Source organism: Rhinolophus ferrumequinum, chromosome 17 (genome assembly GCF_004115265.2).
Source record: "Rhinolophus ferrumequinum isolate MPI-CBG mRhiFer1 chromosome 17, mRhiFer1_v1.p, whole genome shotgun sequence".
Taxonomy (NCBI): domain Eukaryota; kingdom Metazoa; phylum Chordata; class Mammalia; order Chiroptera; family Rhinolophidae; genus Rhinolophus; species Rhinolophus ferrumequinum.
The window spans coordinates 44,933,882-44,959,979 of record NC_046300.1 but is presented as its reverse complement, the minus strand read 5'-3'; the positions used below and the strand labels follow the sequence as shown (position 1 = coordinate 44,959,979).

The 26,098-nt window shown below is 49.9% G+C and overlaps 1 protein-coding gene across 2 annotated transcripts; it reads right to left on the bottom strand.

Moving 5' to 3' along the window:
- OXTR (oxytocin receptor) lies at nucleotides 1-26,098 on the bottom strand. Of its 2 annotated transcripts, XM_033132672.1 has the most exons (5): nucleotides 26,005-26,098; nucleotides 16,490-17,017; nucleotides 15,778-15,848; nucleotides 14,560-15,610; nucleotides 1-1,895 (listed from the first exon to the last, which is right to left on the bottom strand). In XM_033132672.1, the coding sequence occupies exons 4-5, from the start codon at nucleotides 15,485-15,487 to the stop codon at nucleotides 1,648-1,650; spliced, it is 1,176 nt and encodes a 391-aa protein (XP_032988563.1). In that variant the 5' UTR covers nucleotides 15,488-15,610; nucleotides 15,778-15,848; nucleotides 16,490-17,017; nucleotides 26,005-26,098; the 3' UTR covers nucleotides 1-1,647. The 2 variants fall into 2 exon arrangements, with proteins under 2 accessions (XP_032988563.1, XP_032988562.1); XM_033132671.1 differs by lacking the exons at nucleotides 16,490-17,017; nucleotides 26,005-26,098 and adding an exon at nucleotides 16,059-16,115.

The following is a 26,098-nucleotide window of genomic DNA, read 5'->3' as shown; positions in this document are numbered from 1 at the left end:
AACCCAAAAGTTTTGTTTCCCATTTTTATGAGGTCCAGCTTATCTATTTTTCCTTTGCTGGTGCTTTTGAGTGTCATATCTAAGAAACAACTGCCTAATCCAAGATCACAAAAATTTATGCCTGTTTTCTTCTAAGAGTTTTATAGTTTTAGCTCTTAAATTTAGGTCTTTGGTGCATTTTTAGTTAATTTTTGTATAGAGTGTGAGGGAGGGGTCCAACTTCATTCTTTTGCATGAGGATAGCCAGTCATCCCAGCACCATTTGTTGAAAAGACTATCTTTCCTATTGAAGTCTCATCACACTTGTCAAAAATCAATTGGCCATAAATGTAAGTGTTTATATCTGTACTCTCTCTATTCTATTCCATTGGTCTATATGTCTACCCTTATAGCAGTACCACAGTCTTCTGACTACTGTAGCTTTGTAGTAAATTTTGAAAGCAGGAAGTGTGAATCTATCAACTTTGTTTTTCAAGGCTTATTTGGCTATTCTGGGTCCCTTGCATTTCCATATGAATTTTAGAATAAGCTTATTGATTTGTGCAAAGAAGCCATCTAGGATTTTCATAGGGATTGCATTGAATCTGCAGATCAGTTTGGATAGTATTATCATCTTAACAATAGTTTAAGTTTCTGACCCAAGAACACAGGATGTCTCTCCATTTATTTAAGTCTTCTTCAATTTCTTCAATGATATTTTGTAGTTTTCAGGGTTATAAGTTTTGCGCTTCTTTTGTTAAATTTATTCCTATTTTTTCTTTCTGATACTATTATAAATGAAATTATTTAATTTCACTTTCCTTTTGTTCTTTGCTAGTATAAAGGAATACAATTGAGTTTTATACATTGACCTTGTACTCTGTAACTTTGCTGAACTCATTTATTAGTTCTAAGGGGTTTATGTGTGCGTGTGTGTATACATGAACTCCTTACAATTTTCTATATATAAAATCATGTCATCTGCAGAGTTTTACTTCTTTCTTCCCAATTTAGAAGTCTTTTATTCTTTTTATTTCCTAATTACTTCTTAAATATTTGCTTCTTAAACATTTTCAACCTATTTTTAAGTTTGAATCGCTGCCTGTGCCAAATGGTCTCGTAAAGGAATCCGTGCTCCTAGGGCCACCCTCTGACAAGCCGGTACCCAGGGACGGTCCACTCAGAGGCAAATACACTCTGCAGTCAGAAGGATGAGCACCACCTCCCTTCTGTGGTCCCACTTCCACTCCTTACTCCAAGGTCAGGACACTAGGCTTCCACACTCAGTGGCTCATTAACCCTACACTTACTACTTTTCACAAGGTCCCAGAATAAAGCAGGAAAAAAGATGCTGGAGTGAAATTACAGGTTCAGGAAACAGGAACAACCCCATCCAGCAGCCAGGGGCAGCAGTGTCAGGGTAGCAGAAGTACCTGTGGGGGCCCAGGGGGGATCCAGGGACTGCCGAAGGCTGTTACCGTATCATCTTCCCCCATGGAGACCACTTCTGCACCCTGTGTCAGAATTCCCCACCCCACTCAAGCTGCCCCAAGGCGTGGAAGGGTACAAACTGAAAGGTACCTTATATACATATGTACATGGCCACAAGGGGCGGACTGTCCACGTCACGAGACCCAAGCGGAGGGAGGCAGTCCAGCCCCAGGCAGGTCACACCGAGGATGGCTGTGTGCAGCTCCTCTGGCTGGAGCTGTGCTGGCTCAGAACAAAGGTGGACGAGTTACTCTTTTTGCTGACACTCGTCTCTCCCGGCCGGGGGCCCTTCAGATAGCCGGAGGAGCAGCAGAGGAGGCGCTGCACGAGCTCGTGGAAGAGGTGGCCCGTGAAGAGCATGTAGATCCAGGGATTGCAGCAGCTGTTGAGGCTGGCCAGGAGCATGGCGATGATGAAAGCCGAGGCTGAAGGGAGGAAGGAGAACAGGGCGTCACAACCGGAGCGTTAGCCATCATTAGCTGAGAGCTGCCTTTTCCAGGTGTCAGGTGCTGGGCCACAGAATGGAGTACTAAAGAGACAATCTGCCTACCTTCCATATCCTTGCTGTGGAAGGTTGTGCACTTAGCCTGCCCCTCCCCAGCCCACCGCCTGCCAAGCCCTCCCAGGCTCAGCCAGCCCTGGAATGCTCCTATCCTTTCTCGCATCAAACAGGTCCCCACTGTGCGCTTCCATCAGCAGGAGCTGTCCGCCGCACTCACCCAGCAAGTGTCAAGTACCTACTGCTCAGAGTGGAAGGGTGCAGAGTCCAGAACCTGCCAGACCTCACTTGTACTCTAGCCTCACCAGGAGCAGATGACTTTAACTCCCCCAAAAGTGCTGTTTCCTAATCTCTACAAGGGGATAACAGGAGTACGCAAACTCCCAGGAACGCTGCAAGGATTAAAGAGTGCCTGGGACTCAGTGAGTGCCCAATTCATGGTGGCTGCCATCATAACCATGTGCCAGGCACCAGGGCAGGCATCGGGGACACAAAAATAAGATGAGTGGCACCATGAGGTGGCCACGACATGTTTCAGGTGGCCACACCAAGGAGGGGTGCAACTCTGAGAGTGAATCATGGCCGGCCCCACAGAAACCAGCATTTGAGCTGACACCTGTAGGATGCTCATGAATTTTCCAGGGGAAAAAGGGAGGCAGGGTCCCCCAGGCAGAAGGAATGGCACAGGCAGAGGCATGGTGGCGAGAAAGCGGATGCTATCTTCACAGCTGAGAACACAGAAAGAGTTTCTATGAAGACACCCCAAGAGCTTCAACGTGATAACAGACTTATACAGAAAAAAAAAGAGGTGACACTAAAATTATATGAAGCACTGTGTAGAAGCCATTTTACTGAGAATTTATTGAGTTTCAGGCAGAAGTAATGATCAGAAATCAACTTCAAGACATTGCTCATCATAAACGTAAGCCTCAAGGGGGAAGAAAATTCCTAACCCCAAATACTTTTAAGTAGAAGGGGAAAAAATCTGGGTTCCTTTCAATGGACTTCAATTTGACAAACCGCAGCCATCCCCCATCAACAGAGGACAGGCCACGCCTCCAGAAACCCGAGGAAAACAACAGACCTAAGAGTTCTGTTCACAACCACATTCTCCTGAGTGAAGGCAACTGCAAGAAGGCTCGACAAATCCGCTAGTCTCCCATCTTTTCTGCACCAAGTTATCAAAAAATAACTCCAGAATTCAAAAGCGAAATCCAGGAAAGGATTTTTCATGGGGAGGTTGGAGTTGCAAGAGCTAGATGCCATGGTCAGCGCAGAGCACAGAGATGCAGAGTACAAAGTCTCCGAGCGCCAAAGGGAGAAGGGCGGTTGTTGGTGAGATGAATTCAGTGCTTTTCAAAGTGGGGTCCCCAGATCATGTAGGAACCTGTTGGAAATGCAGGTTCTCAGGCCCCACCTGAGAACTACTGAATCGGACTCCTGAGGGCAAGGGTCAGCGATTTGTTATCAATAGCCCTCCACCGGCTCCTGATGCACAGGCCAGTTTAAGAACCACTGGTCTAAATACTTCGTGCACCTGGAACTGCAGCAAGCTACAACAGACCACAAAAATACAAAATCTGGCAAAAGAGAAAGCTTAGAAAGCCAAGGAGGGAGATCTAATCCTTAGATTAAAATATTTTTTAAAAAGAGAGGAAGAGTGAAGGGGGATAAAAAGCCAGTAATATTGAATTCCTCTTTCTATTTAACAGAATGAAAATATATATATATTTGCTTTGATTTCCATGGGTCAGAAGATGAATTTAAGTTTAGAAATTCTGGTGAAATATCAAGACGAAGAATAGAATGTATTCAACATCATAATTAAACATATATAATGAAAGAGACAAAATCAACACATGAAAGTCAAAATTTTGAAAGGCATCGAAAAGAAAACCATCAGACACAAAGGGAAGAATGTAGGTGTGTACGGCTGTGAAATGGGATAGAAGGAAATATCAGGAATGAAGTTCACGCTTGGACGGAAAGGCACTGTTTTACGTAGCTGTGCAGAGTCATATGGTGTAATCTTAGCTGTTCATTTAAGCTCCTTGCCTCACTCTTTACATTTGGATCTTTTTAAATATATATAGCTCCTTCAGAAATATCAACAACACAAAAGAAACAGTTAATGAATTCCCCAGCGGCCACCGGCTGCGTGGGAGGAGCTGGAGCCACAGCCGACACCTCTGCTCCCACCTGGTGGCCACAGACACGAATGACCGGCCTAGCCTGGCTCCTGGGGAATGGATGGATGACCCTCTCTAAGCTGAACCTGCTCACATCTAGTTACCAATGCTAAGGGCACATTTGGACATTTGGACTTCTTTTTTATTTTTTTTGCACATACCCTAATCAACCAAGACATGATTCTCCAGCCGTGGAATTTCAAGCCATCAACAGGAAGGAGAGCTATTTGGGAATAAAAATACAAGGGCTTTGGAGGACGAATGGTAGACTGGGGGTTGGGATAGGGAAGTTTCACAGAGAAGAGACTGGAAAGAGCCAGGCTGAGGAGGACCTTGAATCTAGGCTGAGTCTGAACTTTAATCTGTAGGTAATGGGGAGCTATTGATGGTCTCTCGGCGGGAGAGGAGCTTCACCGCACCTGCTCTCTGCACTTACCATATGTTGTTTAGGGCACAACACTGCCTTTTCTGGTGGCTAGAAAGGCTTCATAGGACTGCACACGAGCAGGAATAGAACAAAGCATGCAAAATACTGTCCTTGCATTTCACGACGATGTTTTCAGGGAGCACATGACAATGCAGCAATGTTGTCCATTGGAACCACCACTCAAGTTTGCACAGGACAGTTTTCAAAGCAGCTGTATCCCCACTTAATGGATGAGGAAAGTGAAGCTCAGAGAAGGGAAGTAACCTCAAGGACACACAGCAAGTCACCCTATGTTTCTACCTGAAAGTAATGAAGTCTGATTCCTCTTAAAGCTAGGTCAGCATTTACACATCAGGTGGGTTCCAGTTGGTTCCTCCCCTTCCCAACACAAAGACACAGGCTGTCCAGGCAGTTGACCTTATGGTGTGATTTGAAGGACAGAGTCAGAGAGCAACTTCCCTGTTCCCACCACAGATGGAGGCCCCCTCGGACGCTAAGCACTGCCCACTCCCCAGGGATGGTCTTTTAAAATCCAAGTGTATCTGGGAGGGGAAACACATTGCCTCCCATCAGATCACCATCCTTCCTGGCAGAAGTTTCTCCTGGTGTAGCCTAGGGGCCAGCAAACTACAGCCCACAGCCAAACCCTGCCTGCAGCTTGTTGTTGTACATAAAGTTTTATTGGAACACAGTCATACCCATTTGTTCACATACTGCCTACGGCAGCTGTCGCATTACAAGGGCAATGCTGGGTACATGCTACAGAGACCTTATACCCCATGAGCCTAAAATATTTACTGTTTGGCCTTTTACAGAAAAAGCTAGCCAATCCTTGATGCCTATATGAGGGGCAGATATTTAAAAACCTGGGAAAGGGCTCAGCAGGGGGAGGGGCAGACCCACAGGGGACGCTCAGCCCACCTCTCCCCACATTAACAGGAGCATAACTTTGCTTTCGAGTTACCCTGGCCTGGGAACAAATCCTGACTCTGCCGCTTTGCACCTGTGTGTTTTTGGACAAATCACCTAAACCCCCTTAACCTCAGTTTCTCCATCTGTGAAACTGGAATAATGAAAAGAACTTCTTTACAGAAGAGTTGCCGAGTTGAATTGGACAGGATGCCAAGCACTCACCGTGACTCTGGCACAGTAACCGTAAACACTTAGTAAAGCTTAGCTACTGTCATTCTTACTATAATGATGTATGCGTGCTCAATAAATGTTACTTTCCTTATTAATAACAGAGTTTGCACCAACACACGTGGAACAATGGAGAGAGGCTGCTCCCTGGGCGGGCTGTGTCTTGGAATCTGAAGCAGCCCAAGGTGGGACCCAGGACCCAGTGGCTGGGCTTCTGGAAGCGGAACCACCATATGGCAGTGTTTGTCCAGTGTGGCTCCTGGGCCAGACTGTGTGGCCACGGTCAGCTTATACGCAGATTCCTGTGCTGCCTCCAAAGGCCCCACCACCCGTGTAGCCTGCAGAGCTGACGCACCTTCTCAGCCAGCTTGTAATTTCCTGACGGGTTTAAACAGACTGAAACAATGGGCCGTCTCGGGGAAGGGCAAGGGGGATGTTGGGGCTCCACAGGTCAAAAGTGGGGTGAAACAATGGGCCAGCATTAGCTAAGAACGCTCTTGGCTTATTCCATCTTACTTGGGGTCCTGGGAATATCTGACGTTACCATTCAGATTTCAGTACTAAGCTCTACTTGGGCTCCCACAGGAGCCTAGACATTCTAGCTGGGAAAAGCTACTGACTCTCCACGCTGCAAAAACCGTCCTCTCTCCTTTCTGCTCACCTCTATTCCAACTGGAAGTTCTGGGGCGCTGCCACCTTCCTGATTCTTGTACACTGAAATCCTCACCGTGCTGCTTGCCTTTGTTCAACACACGCCCGCCCACTAGGCAGCTGCTGTCCAGCACTGACTGGAAAGGTGAATTACAGTAGCCTCACGCGGAGTCCAGCAGGTCCGAAGTGGATGCTGGGGTGGCCACGCCCAGGTCTCCTTGGGAGCAGGCGCTCCTCCCCCAGCCTGCCCAGAGCTGGCTGGAAACACTCACAGATGAGCTCCTCTAAATGCACTGCTGGTCCCAGGGCAGCCACATCCAGTGACTGCTCCATGCAGAGGTACACAGGCTGCCTCTTTGTCTCAATCCAGGGTCATCCTGGACCCGTCTTTCAAGGGTCATCCCAGCTCCCAAACTCTCCCTGAGACTGGTCCCCAGCCACACTTTCCACAAAGCAGAGCAAGGATGAAGTCAGTGCAGAGAAAAGGAAGATCTGATGTCAGAATGCATCCCACTCAGTGCCCCCTTTGGGGACGGTGGAGCCATTCACAGAGGGTCCCAGCAGAGCCCTGGCTCAGAGTGGGGGGTGGGGGGGGCCAGGAACACAGGATTCAGACCCACACCGCTTCCCACGCCATCATTCTCTGAGCCACGTCCACTGCCCAAGCCTTAACATCCTTATCTGTAAAATGGGGGGAACACTCACAAGGACCTGGAGAAAACTGGGGGGAAATCGTATGAAAGGGCTTTGTAAAAGGCAAAGTGTTTATTCAAACGGTTAGCATTATTATTATTAACGGGTACAAGATATGATCAACTGCATAATTTTTTAAGCTCTGGGGACTCTTGATCCCAGGTCTGTTAAAGAAACTGCTCTTTGCCCTTTTTTCCATGACTTCAAAAATCAAAATAAATAAATAAAATAAGAAAACACATAGCCCTGGGATTGGGCTATGTGACACCGAAGGAACTCAATAAATAGTCCATTTTTGAAAAACTTACTCTGCCAGTGACATAAGAAATCCAAAAGGGAAGGTGGTAGCAACCCTGGGGAGAGCTGGGGTTCAGGGTCTCCACGGGAAGAGTCATTCTAATCATGTTTCCTCCACCTCGCTCCCCCATAAAAAGAACACATTTCCCCCAGGACAAGCCCGGAGTCCCTGCCCAGAAGGGAGGGCGACTGGGTGGGGCTGGTCCAGGGATTGGCCCTCACACCTGCCTGGCTTCCAGCTCAGGGCAAAGAGAAGGAGGAGGAGGAAATGAGATGTTCACGGAATCCTTTCATGCTACTCTACTCCGCGCCAGCCACTGAGCTGGCCCTGGGGACCAGCCCTCAGGGATTTACAGACAGGTTGGGAAGAGAAGTACGTACAAGACAGGCAGTCTATTACACAGGGTGGTGCAGCATTTGGGGACGGGCTGGTGGGCCCAAGGCTGGGGGACCACAGGTGATCTTCAAGGGGGGGAGGGGTCCCTCCATGCCAAGCATGGGCAGATATGGCCTCCCACTGATAGCAGATGTCCCCTGCTGGGCAATTTTACCTCCAGCATACAGAAATAACTCTGTATTCCACTCAGCACCATGATTCATGGAGGGGTGGGAGGCTGAGGGCCACTCCAGGATGGAATGCCCAAGCCTTCCATCCGCCCACCAGCCTGGCTTTACTTAAGCCCCAAGAACTCCCCTGTTCAGATTTCCCAGCACTCCCTCCACCCACCCAAATTTCCCGGCACTCCTGTCGTGGTAGGCCCAAATTAGCCCAGAACAGCTGACGTGCAGCTGCCCAAGGCCTCCTCAGGGCTGCGCTGCTCCTGAGGCGTTTCTCCTACAACTCAAAGGCATCTGGTGCGTCTGACGTCGCTCTTCTGAAGCAAATCAAGCTCATCAACTTGTTTTTTTATAAGTGGCCCTCACTCCAGAAACCCATCATTGGTTCAAGGCCTCCCCCGCCCGAGGGGATCAGGAACTCAGGTCTAAGTCCCTTATTCCTGTGTAGGAATTTGGGGGTCAGATCTAAAGAAGGCCTTTTCTTTTTAAATGTACATGTACAAGACTGAATACTCATGTGTATTACAAAGTGCCTTCTTTGAAAAGACTACAATTTAACATTGGAATTGTTCTAAAAATCACAAGTGTGCGATCACTCCATGTATCATAAGGTAAGGACTAAGAGCCACACAGTGTGCTACAGAGAGTTAAATGGGCTCCTGTTATGTTGGGGACTTGTTGGGCTCACTGGGCTGGACCTAAGGAATAACTATATTCTGGAAGCAGAAGAGCCGGGGTCTTTTTGCAAATGACCAGGCCTTCTCTACCTTGCAGGGATGTCTTTGCCTTTGCCCTGTGTGCAAAGGCAAACCGCACATTTTGGGAAAAAGGATATTAAAGACTTACTACTCTATGTGTAGTCAATGGGCCAGCTGCCTGGGCATTGCAGAGGCGGTACCCGGATGCTTGCTAAAAATGCAAACTCTTGGGACACCACCCAGGTGTCCTGAATCAGAATTTGCATTTTAACAAGATTTCCCACATGACTTTTGTGCACATTGAAGTTTGAGAAGTAGCTTTCCGATAGAGGGAAAGATAATAAAGTAACTGTCCAGTGATCTCAACATGAAATATACACCGGCTTCTTTGCATAGCCAGCTCCTACTCATCCTTCAAAACCCTTTTTAAATGTTGCTTCCTCTCTGAAACCCCTGATTTTTTTTTTTCCCCAGAGAGACATAATCAATGATTCCCTCTTGGGGCACGCACAGTACTTGATAAATAACTATTACTCTTATAGAATCATCACTTCATATTGTCATTATTTATATTTACAACCTGCGGCTGGGGACTGTATCTCCTCTACCAGAAACTGGAAAGGAGGAAAAGGGACTGAACCGAACTGAAGCATGAAATTAGCAGACAGAAATCCTGATAAATCGGCCACCTCCACTAGCACCTTGGAAAGGCAAAAAGACAATTTCCCTGCTTGACAACAGGAGACGGCCTCCTAACAAGATGCAATTCCCTCTAGGAAAATTAAGTTCAAAGTCAGATATCAAGGTCAGCCAGAGAGAGAGAAAGAAACAGAATGAGCAGGAGTGACCATTACAATGTGAGGCCTGGGTCCTGGAAGGCAGAGGCCTGTGGTACTGGAGCATCTGAAAAACGGGTAGGAAGTGCCAGCTTCTGGCAGAGCACACAGGGAGGCTCTGGCAGAGTCTGCGCCTCAGTGGCCAACAACCAGGATCCCAAGAATCAGGGGCGGGGACGGTGAAGACCACCTGGTTACACCCCACTCCTGCCCACCCCTCATGCAAGGGGTCCCTTGGGTTTCCAAAACCCAGAGCTCTCCACAATCTTGTTCTCAGCGTCACCACCACTCCTCAACTGAAACTGCAGGCCCTCTGCTAAAACCCTACTCCTCAGCTCAAAACCATTCCCACCCCCTCAACAGCACTGACTTACCCCAGGACGCTGACCCACCTTGAAATTTCACTCTCTTGTTTTAAAGCAAACATTTATTGAGCACTCACTATAATATATGCCAGGCACTGCGCCACTGGCACATTTCACCCTCCCTGCAACCTAAGCCCTATTTTTAACCTCAGGAAACTGAGCTCTGAGCAGGTTTAGTCAACTGCCCAGGGTCACTGCTGCTGCTCCATCTGGCTATACCTTGGGACATCAGACTCTCCCACTCACCAGCCTGACAGAAACTGGGCGTGTCCCTCCGGAGGGACTGGGAAGCTCATTTTCACGTGGGGGAACACTTAAAACCAGGCGTCCGGTACATTTCAAACCTTCCTCTTGACAAATGCTTGGTTGCCCCCAGTGAATGGGGCACTCACTTATTCACCAGGTAGGCAGTTCTACTGTTGGAGGGCTGCAATCCTAAGAATGCAAACCAGACTTGTAACAGTCAGAATAGGGGGAAGGGAGGAGAACGGTGATACTGATGAGGTGGCCCCACTGCCACAGGTCATACCATGTCCTCCTCCTAACAGCTCCATGAGTAGACTTTGCTATCTTCATTATACACAGGAACGTATGAGGAAGCTGAGCCTCAGAGAGGTGAAACAACTTGCTCGGGGACACACAGGAATAAATGACCAAGCAGGCTCCCAGCACTGGCCAACCGTGTGGCTCTCTCGCATGCATGTTCCAGGGTCTGCAGTGCCGCCCTCTGTCTGGGCCCCTGCAGCGGAGGGCCCAGCCCTGTTCTCTGAGCATTTTCTTGTTCCCATGGAAATCAACAATTAAACTTGGAGGAGACACTTTGAAAGATGAATATGGTTCATCTATGAAGAATGAAACTTTTTCTTACATTCAAAAGCTTCTCTAGCTTCTGGGAACCTGAGAACGGCGATTAGACAAGAGCCACACTTACTGCTTGGTGGGTACAGGCAGCACGCCCACCCCATCTGCCAACCAGTCACCTCCTCTCTCATCTCTGCCCACTGGGCAGGGCATTTCACAAGAGACACACTTGAAGGGGAAAACTGAGGACAGAGACTCAAAATCAGCTCCACCACACACATCCAGCACCCACTGAACCCTGGAAACACAAACACACCCCTCTCCACCCCCTCCCAGAGAACAAGCCCAGGGCTGGAATTCTTGGGACCAGCAGCAAAGCACATTTCACTGAGTTCAAGGAATAGAGGTCGGTGCCAAATCTTTGGCTGTGGAACTTGCTTCTGAAGGCTACATGTGGGGCTTCTCAAAACCTGCTTGGGCATCTGGTCGCAGGCCTCTTTCTACAGTCTTACCAGTCTCCCCAAATCCGAGCTCCAACAGCATGTGGCTGCTTTGAAGTGGGGGTGGGGATTCATTCAATTACCACGACCTCCTCTTCCTTTTTCCTTCTGAACAATGGAAATACTGAAGTTGCAAGTTTTCCTCTTTGCTTTGGCTCTTCTGAAAAGGAAGCTCCATGTACAGCTCACCTCCACCCAGAGTGCCTTTATTTTTATTATTACTGTTATTATCGTATTATAATTTTTCTTATTCTTTTTCTGCTCCTACATCTAAGTTCCTTATATCTACTTCATCTCACTGCAGTATGTGAATCATAAGTATCCCACCTCAAATCACTCTGTGGAACTAGGAGAGCTCTAAAGCCACGAAGGCAGCTCTTGGTGTGAAGGAAGACGTAGGTGCGAGGGGAGAAAGTCAGTCAAGGGAGAGATGCAAAAGGGGTAACTGGGTTTCAAGAGAACACCAGAGAGCGAACCCTAATGGAGGCAGGGACTTGGTGTTCTGTGAGGGGCCACGAGGCCAGCTGCCAAGGCTAGCTTCATGTCTGCATCCACTGTTAACCCCTGATCTGTAGCCAGTGGTGAAGGAACTTCTCCTTTTGTTCTTCCACAGGTTTTCATGATGAAGCTACTGGCAGGAAGAGATCCCACGTCTGCCCTTCTCCTGCCTCATTCTGAGCCCGTCTGCCCTGGGGCTCCCCTGAAGAATGCTAATGTCACGCTGTTTCCAAGGGCTCCCTGACCTTCCAGGCTCCATTCCCCAGGAGATGAGCACAGCCAGGGGCCCTGATCTGGATTATTTTGCGTCCCTTGTAAAGTCCCTCCCTCTTGGAGAGGAAAGTGGGGGCTGTGCATTAATTCCACTTTGCTGATCAACATCTCCTGAATAGCTCAAATGTGTCTCTCTTTTATCGTTTCCTTAACATTTGTCGATAGCCTCTCGAATGAGTCATGTCTCCAAGGTGATTGTAAACACCATCCTTTCCCATAGCCCAGCCTGCTACTTGCAATTGTCCAGATTAATGCCAAGTGGGCACAGGGCATGTTCTGGCTGAGCCCACGTCCACTCGGAACCCTGTGCGTCTGGGCCAGGCTGGTGGCCAGAGCCCAAGTCCCCCGTGCTCTTGGGCCTCTCACATGTGGACTGGGCACCTGCTCCTGGCAACACCCTGGGAGTGGCAAGGGGGTGCTGGCAGCATCACAGTCATGAATGCCATGGTCTGCGTTTGTACTCTTCTCGGAGCACCCAGGACAGAAGGCTCAGGAGGACCAGGAGGACCTGCGTTTTTCACGTGATGCCCACCCTTTCCTCTGAACTAGGAAAAAGGAGCAAATGGAAGTAAGACCTGATGTTCCTACAGTCCATTTCTTTCCCTGCTCCTGGAGCCTGAGCAGGAGCTCATCTCCACTGAAGGCCTCGCTCCAGGAAATCCTCATGGGACCGTATGTACCCCAAAGGCCTCTGGCCCCCACTTTATGTGGCAGCACTCTCTTCTTTCTCTCTTTCCTTTGTCTTGTTTTTAAGACAGAATAATGAATTGTTTGATGCACTTTTAAAGTGTAGAAAAGATCTCTTCTTCACTGAGTGATTACGACATGGTTGCCCCCATGCTCTCAATCTTGGAGGAAAGTGAGAAAGAGGAGAGCAGGTGAGGGGATGGGCAACGGGAAATCCTATGAGGAGGGGGCTGTGGGAAAGAAGGAGGAAGAAAAATGAAGGGGAGAGGTCAGGGAGCCGTAAAGAGAGAGGAGTCAGAATATCTGCGGAATGCATGCACTGAATGCTGGATGTCCTCACAGTAAGACACTAAGGGTCAAGGAGAAGAGGGGATTCCTCACCAAAGTCCCACAGCTAGTAAGGGCTGGAGGGAGGACTAGATCCCAGGTCTCCCCAATACCTGCTCTAAGGGAATGTCAGTCTCGTTTCCTCAAGTGCTGATGTGTGAGCTCCTCAAGACCTGGTCTGGCCTCTTCAGAGCCTGCCCAGGAACCAAGGGTAGCCTGATGCCTTACTGACCATCCCCCACTGCTGGCTTTTGCCCAACCCAACTCCATAACTGTGTGCCCCTCATAAGAAACCTGGTGCAGGAAGAAATGGGGGGACAGGAACCCCCAGCTCTAGGTCCTGCTTTGCCTCCAATCTGCTGTGTGACCTGGAGCAAGTACCTGCTTCTCTGAAGAGGTCCTTGAATGCCCTCTGTCAGGTGTGACAGGGCTGCACGATGAAGCCAGGCTGGCTTTGCTGAGTCCTCCCAGCAATCTCCACCTGCACAGCTGGACTGCCATACCGCAGGTGCTCAACAACTACTTCATGACAATTGCCCTAGCCACTAACGCAAACTCTAGGCTAACTGGGAGGGGTGGGAAAGCCAGGAGTCTGTGGTTTCAGGAGGAGAGCAAAGTAAAGTGACCCGCTGAATGTTGGAGGATGGCTGTGTTTGCAACCGTGGGAGAAATTATGATTCTATCCGGAAATAGGACATGTATGCTGTCTCAAAGGCAGATAGGGTGAAAACAAACCCCTTGGTCTCTCCTTACAAGCACTGGAGTCCCTGGCATCCCAGTGCAGTGTTACCTGCTTACAAAAAGGTGTAAGTCATTCACCACCACTGATTACCCCTCCTGCTCTCTGCAAACTGTGGCCAATGAAGCCGGAACTGCCTGGAGCTCTCAGAGGCCAGTGCCAGCTACAAGCCCCAAACCCCGAAGCGACCGCGCTCTCCGATTCCCCAAGCGTCTCGCCACAGACCACTCCATCCTCTCCTGTCCTCTCCTAAAACTCTCCCCAACACCAGCCCAGCTTGGATAATGGCCCCGGTCACCCTCAAACGCCTCCGCCATCCACCAACCTGGATGGAGAGTTCCCCGCCCTTTGCCAATCACCCAAACCTCCAGGTCAAATCGGACTGAAAGTTTACTTCCTGGCTCCTTCCCCTTCTCCCACACCCCCAGCGGAAGCGACAGCCCCCACGACTGCCTGCTGCCCCTGAGATACCTTCCTACCACCTCCACCAGACCAGGGCTCAGGAACCCATCTTCATCCCCCGCCCAGCACCTTCTCAGCGCTTGGGTGGACGAACCGAATCGCCCACCTCCTGCTGCCCTTAGCCAAACCAGACCGCGTGGGTTCAGGCTAAGCTGAACTTCAAGAGGAAATTCAACATAAAGTGAACTTAAAGTGGAAAGGAGCTTGAGGCTGGGCGAGGGTTGGAAAGTTACCTTGGACACTCGCTAATCATGTGGCAAAGTTACGTCACGTGAACCTCAGTTTCCTCGTTTGTAGTAAGGAACCAACCATACACCGCACGTGCTCTGTGCTCTGCAGGATTCCCAAACCCGCTTCTCCCGGCCAGAGGCCCCAGACCCCGGGCCGTGCGGAGGCAGCAGGCCCAGGCCCGCCCCGCCGCGCTCCTCCCCGTCTCTGGCCCGCGCTACCTTCCTTGGGCGCATTGGCGTCCCAGACGCTCCACATCTGCACGAAGAAGAATGGCGTCCAGCATACGATGAAGGCCAGCACGATGATGAAGGTCATCTTGACCGTGCGGATCTTGGCCTTGGAGATGAGCTTGACGCTGCTAACGCGTGCCAAGGCCGCGCGTTCCCCGCTGCTCGCCGCCGCGCTCTGGGGCCCCTCGGCCGCCGCCGCCGCCGCCGCCGCCGTCTTGAGCCGAAAGTTCTGCCAGATCTTGAAGCTGATGAGGCCGTAGCAGGCGGCAAGCACGATGACCGGCACGATGTAGACGGCGAGCGTGATCCACGTGATGTAGGCCTTGGGTCCCCAGGGCTGGATGAAGACCGCCCAGCAGTCGAAGACGCCGTCAGCCACCTCGCGCAGCGAGAAAATGTGCACCTGCGGCGCGCTCGCCACCAGGCAGCCCAGCCAGGTGGCAAGTACAGCCAGGCGATCCGCGCGGCGGCGCAGGGCGCGCAGCGGCTGGCAGATGGCCAGGCAGCGGTCCAGCGACATGAGCAGCAGCAAGTAGGTGGAGGCGAACATACCCACCACCTGCAGATACTTGACCAGGCGGCACAGCAGGTCTGGTCCGTAGAAGCGGAAAGTGATGTCCCACAGCAGCTGTGGCAATACCTGGAACACGGCCACCACCAGGTCGGCGATACTCAGGTGCTTCATGAAGAAGAAGAGGCGCGAGTACTTGTGGCGCGTGGTGCGCAGTGCCAGCAGCACGCACGCGTTGCCGCTCAGCGCCAGGAACAGGATGAGGCACAGCACCGCCACCTCCACGCGCGCCAGGGCCTCATTGCGCTGCGGCGGCCCGGCGGTGCGGTTGCCCTCGGCCCCTGGCGGTGCCGCGCTCCCATTGACCGCCTCCGCGCTCCAGTTGGCCGCAAGCGCGCCCTCCATGACCGTGGCCACCGTGGTGCTCCCCTGGCCTGGAAGCCCCTTAAGACGGGGTGCGACGGGGCTGGGCCGGACGGAGCGGTTCCACTCCTGGAGACTCCGCGGACCTGTCTGCTGGGTGGGGCCCTGAAACAAACCCCCAGGGCCTTGAAAAGACCGCCGCGTTTCCCTCCCGACGCAAGTGCAGCACAGCTCTCCCCTTCCCAGGAACCCCAAATAATCTGGGACTCGTGGCACAACTGCTGGCCCCGGGGTTGCTCAGCCGCCACCCTAGAAATCCCCGTTTGAGGTACCTCCTCTGAGCCACGGAAACGTGCGCGAATCAACCGGACGGCCAGTTCCCTGGGATATTCAGTCACTTCCACTGAAGGAGAGGGGAGAGCCACAATCAGCCACTTTCCCCCGGGACTGGGACTCCTAAACCAGCCGCCTTCCCCGGGGACCTGCAAACTAGCTACCCACCCCACCCCCAGAACGCTCGGCATAGCCACCTCCCGGGAGACCCCCAAACCAGTCACCTTTCCTAGCTAATCTTACTCCAGTTACTTCCTCCGAGATCCCCAACAGCCCTTACCTGGGAAACCCCAGCTCAGGACCATCCTCCAACCAACCCCCTGTTTCTAAGACACTCGGCTATCCCCCCACCCCGAATTTACACAGCAGCTTCTTCCCCCATAACCCCAGTCCAGCGGTCCCTCCAAGGAATTCCTGCCTCAATACCTAACCCCAGGATACCCAGGCGCTGTTCCCAAGCCCTCTCCCGCCGGGATCCTCCCAGGCCTAGACACTTCCTGCGGGGATCCTCCCCAGCCCAGCAGCCTCGAAGGTTTAGGAATCCCACACGCGTCTTTCCCCCGCCCCCCCCCCCCGACAGTCATCGCGAGCCGGAGCACCCGGGGCGCCTCCAGGAACCAGAGGCTCGAGGCACTCCACCACTTCCACTTGGGTCCCCATGACCCCATCAGTCCCAGCCATCCCATCCACCGGAGGGCAGGACCCAGCTACCTGCACCGAGTCCACAGACTGGACTAAAGTTGGCTCCGCGGGGAAGTTGCACCGTGGCGGAAGGCTCCTTCAAAGATGCCTGCGCTCCCGTCCCAGGTTGGGATGGCTGCTGTTGGAACCCAGTCTGATACTATGCTGAAGTCTCGAACTCGAGCTTCGGCTGGATTCCCCTCGTCCGCAGCCTGCCTGGTGGCTGGATAGTGACAGAAGGCGAGCGAGGGGCGCCGCCGAGGCTGTACGCCCGGACAGCGTCAGCCCGCGGCGCGGTCTGCCAGTGGCCCGCTTTTCTGCCGCGGGTGGTGGGCTGCACCACCACAGGAATCCTCAGGGGGGCGCAGGAGGTCTGCAGCGCCGACCCCCGCAGAGCCAGGTTAACTCGCCCAGCGTTAGCCTCTGAGTGGTAATTCACAGGCTTATTTCACAGCGGCTTAAAACTGCAGGAGGGAAGCAGCTCGTAAATAACCCGCGTGGTTTCTTCCTTTCTTGGTTTAGAAACTCCAGACTCTCAGGCAATGGCAGTGTTTTCCCCTGCGTAGATGGTGATGAAGTTATAAAAGCATTTAACTGATATTTCCCAAATATCAGGTTAATTTCAGCGGGGTTTTTTTGTGGTTTCTTTTTTGTTTCTTTTTTGTTTATTTATTTATTTTTATTTATTTTTTTTTTTTTTGGTAATCCCAGGAGTTTATGTGGTGGATTTAGCAGTGAATTCAAGTAAGTCCTTGCTTTGGAATACTTTTGTTCATATTCCCATTCATGAGGAATTAGAAATGCCTTCTGTTTTAATCAGCACGGAGAGAGGTCTTCAGTCTTTAAGGTAGCTTTAGAAGATCTCAAGGGAAAAAAAAATTCTATATTCATTTTAAAGCGATTCTGATCATCTGAGGCCCAAAGCCACTTCTTCCTCCTTAGCATGCTTCAAAATTAAAATCCCACGTGGTGCCAAAGGAAGATTAAATGTTAAAGACCACTTCTCTGACTCCTAGCTTCTTTTCTATTCTAAAAATTGTTGTTTTTTTGTTTTGTTGTTTTTTTGGAGTAATTTACAGTGGCCAAGAATTAAGGCAGAAGAAAAAAAGTGAGGATTCAAAAATAAACAGAGTTCTTCGAAATTCATTAAATGCATATTTCTTCCTGATATTTCACTTCTCCCTCTTTTAATTGTGTACCGTTGAATTAGCCAAGGACCTGATTTCCTTAATCCACAATTACAGTCCTGTGCCAAGACACCCTGGGGGCAGACCCTCTGGCAGTCCTGGTCCCAGGATTCTAGTTGAGTAAGCATTCCAGGACAGGCCTGGGAATTCCTGCAGCATTGTGAAGGGGCCAGAGACAAGAGTTGTCTTTTTCTTGCCCTTGGGATTTGTATCATAATACTGTTTTTAAAAAAAGTAAAATTCAAGTAAATTTTTAAGATCTTATTGGCCTTACTCAATCATATATGAATTGAGCAGCATGCAGTCTAGCAGCTAGAAGGCAGCTCAGAGAAGCTGTACAAAATGAAAGTCTTATAGGCAGAAGGGAGCAGGAGCAAGGAAGTTACAGTCGGCAAAAAGAGTAGATTGGTTATTGCAAGGTTACTTTCCCTGTAGGAGGTTGTCGGGCAGATCACTTCACTAGTGCTGAAGAGGTGATTCCTAACTGGTTTAAGATTCCATTGCTGGGAGAGCTGAAACTATAATGAAGTTAAATCTCGGTTTGGCAATGGGGGGCTTAGCAGAAGTGACACCATTTGGGGCCTGTTGTCTTGTTTTTAACAATATTCATAGTACCTGTCACACAAATGACAGATTGAAGTTACAGACCACTCAGGTGATGCTTACATGACCTTGACCTTCTCTCTTGGCTTCTGTTTCCCCATATGTAAAATGAGAGGATAGCTTACCTCTGAGCTCTCTGAGCTCTCATCCCTCTGGTTTTCTGGAATTTTATGATCTATGACGCCTAAGAGCTTAATTCTAGGGGGTGAAACACATCTGCCCCACCCCCACCCTATGGCCAGATAAGGAGAGGTTTTCCCTGAGCACCCTGATAGGTAAATTCAGGAAAGAAAAGACTGTGTCTGCAGAGCCCAGTCTGCCCCTCTCTCTCCTGGAGGAGAGCTGCCTGCAGCAAACTGGTTTCCTGGGCCACTTCTCCAGGGCTGGGCTCTTCCAGCCCATGTGGGGAGGCCCGCCTGTCCTGGGCCAAATCCTGGATTCACTTAGTTGGACTATCTGGTCTCATGCAAAAGCTAAGTTCTCATTTAGCCTTCGTCTAGGAAAATAAGTGAATAGTTTTATCCCCGTTTCCTCTCGTTTTATTTCTCAATGTGTGCAGAAGCCAGGCAGGGGAGAGAGGCTATTTACTGTGGGGTCCCCTTGCAGACTTCTCTCAAGAAGTAAAACCTGCTCCCACGCCCTGCACCTACAGCCGGGAAGACAAACACTCACGTATCTGCAGAGTGATGATGTTAAACGCTAATACAGGGCAGGGGAAAAGTGCCAGGGAGCGCTTGAGGAACAGTGTCACACACAAAAAAGGCAGCTAGAGTTTGAGGCCCAAGAACAAGTTCTCCAGGAAGCAAAGAGAAAAGGCATTCTCAGAGGCATTCCAGGGTGTACATGGCATTCTGGGGACTGATTATGCCATGTTGCTGGGGTAAGTGTTTAGTGCTCGGCTCTTGCCGCTAGTTAATAAATACTTATTGGTGCTGAAGGATCTTGTAGGCCATGCCAAGAATGGATTTTATTCTGTAAACCAATGTTCCCCCAAGTGCAGCGGGGAATACCTTCTCTGATGATACTCAAGATGTGGATTTAGTATTGATAATAATATGGTGAGGAAATTAGTTATTTTTCAGTTCTATTTCAATCTTTTTTATTTCAGCAAGGAGAAAGTCTGATACAAGTAAAATCACAAAGGTGGTAGTAGAATGCCCGAAGTTTGGGAGACAGTGGTGGGGAAGGTGAGGCATAAGGAAGGACTGTAAACATACGCAGTCAGGTGCTTTCATGTGAGATCCCTGGTGGCCACAGGGAAGATGGGAAAGGAGACACCAGCATTAGGAGACTCACGGGAGTGCAGGCAAGAGATGTCTTTTCAATTCAATTAGACAAACTGCGTGTGTGTGGGTGTCTGCTCATGACTGCAGACTTCACTTGTAACACGAGTGTGCTCAGTCTCCCCCATTCAGTTGTGTCTAAATTAGTCTCCTACATCATAGTCTTGTATATATTTACCCACCATCTTTCCTCTCATACATACCTATCAATAAAAATATGTTGAGAAAATGACTGATCGATTATCCATGAATATCCCTCAGCAAATTAATCCCCAAGGGGCAGAACCATGCTTCCTGGAACAATATTTCTGTGGAAATCAAGCTGAAGGAGGGCTCTTTGCGAGAAAGCATGTTGTTCATACATGTGTCCCATTCTTACTGAGAGGAAGTAATGACAGAGATAAAGCATTATGCTTCTAATTCCAAAAACGTGTCATTGACAATGGATGTGACAATGGATTGACAACACAACTCCTATGAAAAAACTGGCATAAATAAATGCATTCTCCATTTATAGACACTGTTGGCCTAGGATAAGTCATAGCAAGACATAACTAGAAAGAAAAGCATTGTTTCAGGAATAGCAGACCATGGAATAAAAGCAGGCTGTCCTTTTGCAGAAAAGGTTTACTGAGAATCAGGATCTTCGGAATTTCTGACTTCTTTGGGAGAAGTAGGGCCTAGAGGAATAGACAGTCATTTAAAAGTGGTTGTTATCCTCCTGACAAGCAGAATGATTGGGATTCTTATAACAGAGATGTCTATTTCATGACAAAGGAAACTGAGGTTTGGGGTGGGGGTGGGAGACAGGCCCAAGGCCACACAGCTGTTAAAGAAGACCTGCATGGCAGGAGAGACGCGTGAGAGAAACCAAACCAGGGAATCTGGAAGCCATGATGGGAACTTTGCCCTCTCTTGCAGAGTGCCAGGAAGCGTTGTGGGTTTTAACTGAAGGAGAGCTGGGATAAGCCTTGGCACAGGGTGGGTGGTGCACGGATTGGAAGGGGGCAAGAGGCAAATGGAAAAGAGGCTGTTGAGAGTGGAGCGAACCTGAATAGGGCGGTGCCCGGGGCCACATGGCAAGGACAGGTGACTTGCCCGAGGTCCCACTGCCATCAGAAGTGAAACCAGACCACAACTCCAGGCTTTCCACAGATCCAGCCACTTCCTGATACGTGGAAAGGCCTGAGCAGCATTAAAAAGGTTCTGGAGATAAAAGCTGGAGAGACGTTTTAGTGAAGTAGAGGGAAAGGGGCTGTGGCCTGAGGAAAGAGGATAAGGGAGATGAAAGGAGACGTCCCCGGTCCCCTGGAATCGTTTGAGAGGTCAGCCTAGACTTCACAGGACACACAAAGAAAACAAAGCTCTGTTCTTCCATCCGCCACTCCGGCCCCGTTTCTATCAGTCCATCTCTGGCAGTACGAAGAAGGAACCGAAGGGAAATTCCAGGGGCCTGACAGCTCCAAACACAAATGTTGTCCCAAGCCCCAGGCAGGCCATTTCTCCTCCTCCACCAATTCCAACAGCTCACTCATTGTTTGTTTTATTTTTTTCATTATTTAAAAAGAAAAGAAAAGAAAAGGCATTTCTTCTCAGATGGGCAACCAACAGAAGTTTACCTGGTTTCCTGGGATGTTGAGTACATTTGGATAAAATGTACTATTTCCTGTGCTGTTAGACACAAAACATTCATTCACTATGTATTTTCTAAGTACCTACTGGGTACGCAATGGCATTACCCTGAATCATGGTACCGAAAGGCAGTGAGTCCGAGTTGAACTGGACCAACCAGTGCCCCTGAGCTGGGTGAGAAAATCAAATCGCTGCCTGAATTCAGAGGTACAATTCTACCAGGACCACGCCACCCTGTGTGACCACTGGCAAGCCCCACGTCTGCCTGGCTTCTAAGGAAACTTTAAAGAGTTTCCTTTCTTAACATAAGACAATCTCTAAGGTCCCTCACAAGTCTCACCTTCTATCATTCATTCTCTAAGTCTGGGCAGCAAAACACACACAGTGAAGAAGCGAGCACGAAACGGATTGTCGGCTGAAGCAGCCTCAGCACCAGTGAGGCTCAGGCACATAGCAGGTACTCAATAAACACTAGCAGACAGAAGGAGTATGGACTGTACGGGAAAAGTGAACACACTCTGTGGGGAAAGTGAATCCAACATGTGAAATATCACTTTTCACCTATCAGACTGGTGAAAATGAAAAAGGGAAATAAATACATTGGGAGGATCTAATGCTCTCAAACAATGTTAACTGACAGGAACGTATTTTGGAATAGCCTTCTTAGGAGGAAACTGGACAAGATGTATCAAAAGCCAAGTAAAAACTTGGATACCCTTTGTCACAGCAATTAACTCTTCTAGTGATGTCACTTAAGGAAACAACTGGGCAAAAAAGCAAAGTGAGGTATACAGATGTTAAGCATTGTTGGTAACAGTGAAAAAGGATGAGTAGAACAAGACTGTTAGTACGCACATCTGGTGAATACCTACATAGAGGTTAAAAATGACAGGGTGGATCAGTGTTAACTGACATGGAAAAGAGGGGTGTGTGTGTGCACATATGTCTGTATGAAAGAGAAGGGGGTGCCAGAGAACGGACATTCCCTTTGCTCCCTCCAGAATGGATGATCCTGAAGCCCCAGCTCCCCTGCAGTCTCCTTCTTCCTGCCTTTGGAGCTGCCTTAAAGTTCAAGGATGGCAGAGGATTCAATGAACCAGCTCCTGCAGGTTCACCTTAGGTAGACGCACAGCCCAAAATCAGCATTGCACGGCAGAGCCAGGCAGGCCTGGGTTTCAATCTGCATGCGGCCACGTACTAACAGGGTTTACCTTGTGACACAGCACCAGCTTCTCTATGCCTCCATTAACTAACGAGTGAGGATGGTGACAATATCCACATGCTCCAGTTACTATGGCTGCAAAACAAATTGGCCCAAATGTAGTATTTTAAAACAACAACATTTTGCTCGTGAAATGATGATTTGGGCAAGGCTTGGCAGGGACAGCTCACATCTGCTCCATTCAACATGAATCGGAGCAACGTGAAGGTGGGGAGTTGGGACCATCTTAGGGCGCCTGAAGGATTGATTGATCTCTCACAGACGGCAATCCATCCCGGCTGGGACCCTAGCTGGGGCTGTGGGTCAGAACACATACATGTGGGTGCCAGGGCTGCCTCCCAGCATGGTCCTGGGTTCCAAAGGCGAGCATTGTGAGAGAGAGACAGAGACAAAGAAAGCGATAAAGACAGACAGACATAGAGATTGTGTATTTTCCAAAAATGGCACAGCAGTCTTTTGGTGTCACACGCCTCCAGCACCCTGCCGCTCCCCACAGAGTCTGTTTCTCCTCCTGGACCTGGCACGACACCGAGAATGCCTCAAGCAGAATGTGGCAGTGGAGGGATGCAGGACGACTCCTGAGTCCCTTGTTCAAACATTACAGAGACAGAGAGAGACAGAGATGGAGAAAGACAGAGAAACAGAGAAAGACAGACAGAGCAGCAGAGCTCCAGGAAAGAGCCTGACTCCCTTCGTAGCTTAGCCTCAGGAGTCGTCCTGCATCTCTCCACTGCCACATTCTGCTTGAGGCATTCTCGGTGTCGTGCCAGGGTCAGGAGGAGAAACAGACTCTGTGGGGAGCGGCAGGGTGCTGGAGGCGTGTGACACCAAAAGACTGGCTGTGCCATTTTTGGAAAATACACAATCATGCCCTGTTGTTGAATTGTTCAGGAAGCTTCCATGAAAATAAGAGCTCGGGTGGTGCTTGGTACTTGGTGGCTATGCAGTAGGCAGTAGCTGTTATGTGGTTGCTGCCTACAAGAGAGCCCAGGAGTCTGGGGGCCACAGGGTCGGAACCAATGGCCATGCCCAGAAGATCAAGCTAGAATTGGTCCTCTATACCCCAAACCAAAGAGCTCAAGGTCCACTTCCAAGTCACCCCAATTGGCATGAACCAGGGGCCTGGGCCAGGAGCACGAGAACACATCAGCGAGAGTTTTCCATGCGCCCCAGCCCACACACCCATCACACCCCAAAATCATTGTCCAATAGCCCAGATGAGAAGTCCAGAGTGTTAGTCCTAAAGAAACCACGCTGTCTTAAACAAGATGCCAAGTACTGAGCAAACCGCTTGGAAATGAGAACAGAAACGTCTGCAAGCTTTGGGGCCAATGGAAACACAGCGCAGCTTCTGGAAAGAGGGTCAGATGTCCTCCAGCCAGCAAACACAGTCCCAGCCATCGTGGCGCCTCTAGCCTACCCCGGGGCTTATGCTGCCCCACCCTGGGCCAAACTGTGACGGGGTGCAGGTCTGTCCTTTCTTAACAAGTCTCTCCACACCCTGCTAGTAAAGATCACACCATTAAAATTTTAGCTAAAAAGAGCCACAGATATTACTGCTCCCAAAAGTATTTACATTTTGACATCAAGGTGCATCTCTCTAATAACGGGAAATCAGGCAAGTGACAGAAGACAAGTAAGAGCCCCTGTGAACCAGCTCTACACATCATAGCGGTCCTGCCTGTCTCCTATGGCACGACAGGCCGCCAGGAACTGAAACAAAGACAGGTGAATAATAAAGGTTGAATGTGGGCGCCAGAAAGGAGTCTAGGTATCATAGCTTACATTTCCTTTGTTTCTTAGAGAACAAAAGAGAGGTCCAGCATGGGATCGGGACTGGCTCTAGTTTCCGCTGGTTCCTTGCAGGGCCAGGACCCCTATGGCTAAAGCTCTGGCTTGGTCCCAGCTTGATGGCTCTGGGCAGTGAGCCCTCTGGGTCTGGACCTACGCCACCTGCTCCAGACAAGTTAATTCAGACTGCCTGGAACTGGGGGGTGGGGGCTGAGATCCCCAGTGCCAGACCCAAGGGCAGGTCCAGCTACCTTATTTGCAGGGCTCAGTGAAAGGGAAAATGCAGAGTCCCTTGGTCAAACATTATTAAGAATTTCAAGACAGTGACAGAAGAGTGTTAAACTAGGTATGACGCCCCCTGAGTGTGGGGCCACATGCTAATGCACTGGCTGCAGCCCCGTGAAGCCAGCCTTCCCAGGAGCTTCTCTCACACCATCCACTGCACCACCATACTACCTGCTTTGCCTCCTTAGCATTTCTTGAAGGTGTCTCTCCACTCCAAGGTGCCACACACACTCCCAGCACAGCCAACCCTCTGTCCCCTCCCACCTGCTCTCCATACAGCAGTCAGTTATCTTTTCAAATGACACGTGATGATGTCATCCTCTGCTGGAAACAGTTAAATGTCTTCACCCTGCCCCAGGGGTGAAGACCAGATGCTGTACCCTGGCCCACGGCCCCTGAATTGTCCAGCCCCGCCCAGGTCTCCCTCTTCCCGGTTCTCTGAGCTTCAGCCACTGCCCCCACATCTCCGGCCAAGTTCATATCCCAGCAAACCCACCACATCCTCCTCACGCCATCAGGACCTCTCCAACTAGAGACCTCTCCTTCTCAGCGCTTCCCACAAGCGGGATTTCACCATGTTTGTGTGGGTTTTGACTAATGCCGTCCCCCAAGAGCAGAAGCCAGGTCTGGTTGCATTCACCACTGTATCCCTGTGCCTAGTGGATTGTGTCTGCACAATGCACATGTTGAAAGATGACTAATGAACCAACAATGCCTGTCACATACACAGAAATCCTGGGACTGACAGAGTGCCAGACTGGTCCTAGGGGAAAAAGGAAGTCTCCTCAAGTAACAAGATGACAAGGATCCCTTCCTTAAACAGAGATTGTCAGGTTTAAATGAAACTGTGCATAAAAAGGACCTGGCACAAGAGAGATGTTCAGTAAGTGTCGATCAAGTGTTCTCGGACGGATGCTGTAAGGCCCAGGGCGTGGGACATCAACGGAGCCTTCCTCTCTTCACATCCCGTCCCCTAGGTATCTGGGACTGGAGGAAGCAGCTCTTAGATACACTTACTTCTACTGATGGAGTAGAGATTCCATGCATTTTCCCTACCTGAGGGATATGCATTTAAAGAGGTTAGTACCAGATAGTACTTCTGGTGCTAACTCGGCTTGCAAAATACCCTTTGGCTAGGCACAGTATGGCGGGTGGGGTAGGGGTGGTTCAAATTCAAATTCAGCGGGGGCTAGTTCCAAACCCAGGTCCCATTCTTCTACAACAGGTTGCCTTGGGGAGAATGTCTCAACTAAATTAACTAACTTTAGTCTAAATTAGATTTAGCCTAAACTATAATTCTAATTACTTTTGGGATCAAGAGAAGCAGGGTGGACACATACCCTCCACATACACACTGAGCTGCCCCAGGCTTGATCCAGCTTTCTTGCTCCCGAAAAGTTTCTTGAAGTTCAGACTCAATGAAAAGATTATTAAGTGGCCCAGTCAACTCAAACAGAAAGGGAGCTGTCACTCCTTGCCAGGCTACCCACCAGGGACAGGAGTAGCAGGGGAGCTGCCACTCATCTTCTCCTCCAGCCTTACCTTCCGTTTGCCCTCCCAGGTGGGGTTTGCAGTACCCAGGGTCCTGTCTGGCCTGGCGGCAGCTGGGCATTAAAACATTCCCACTAACAGCTCC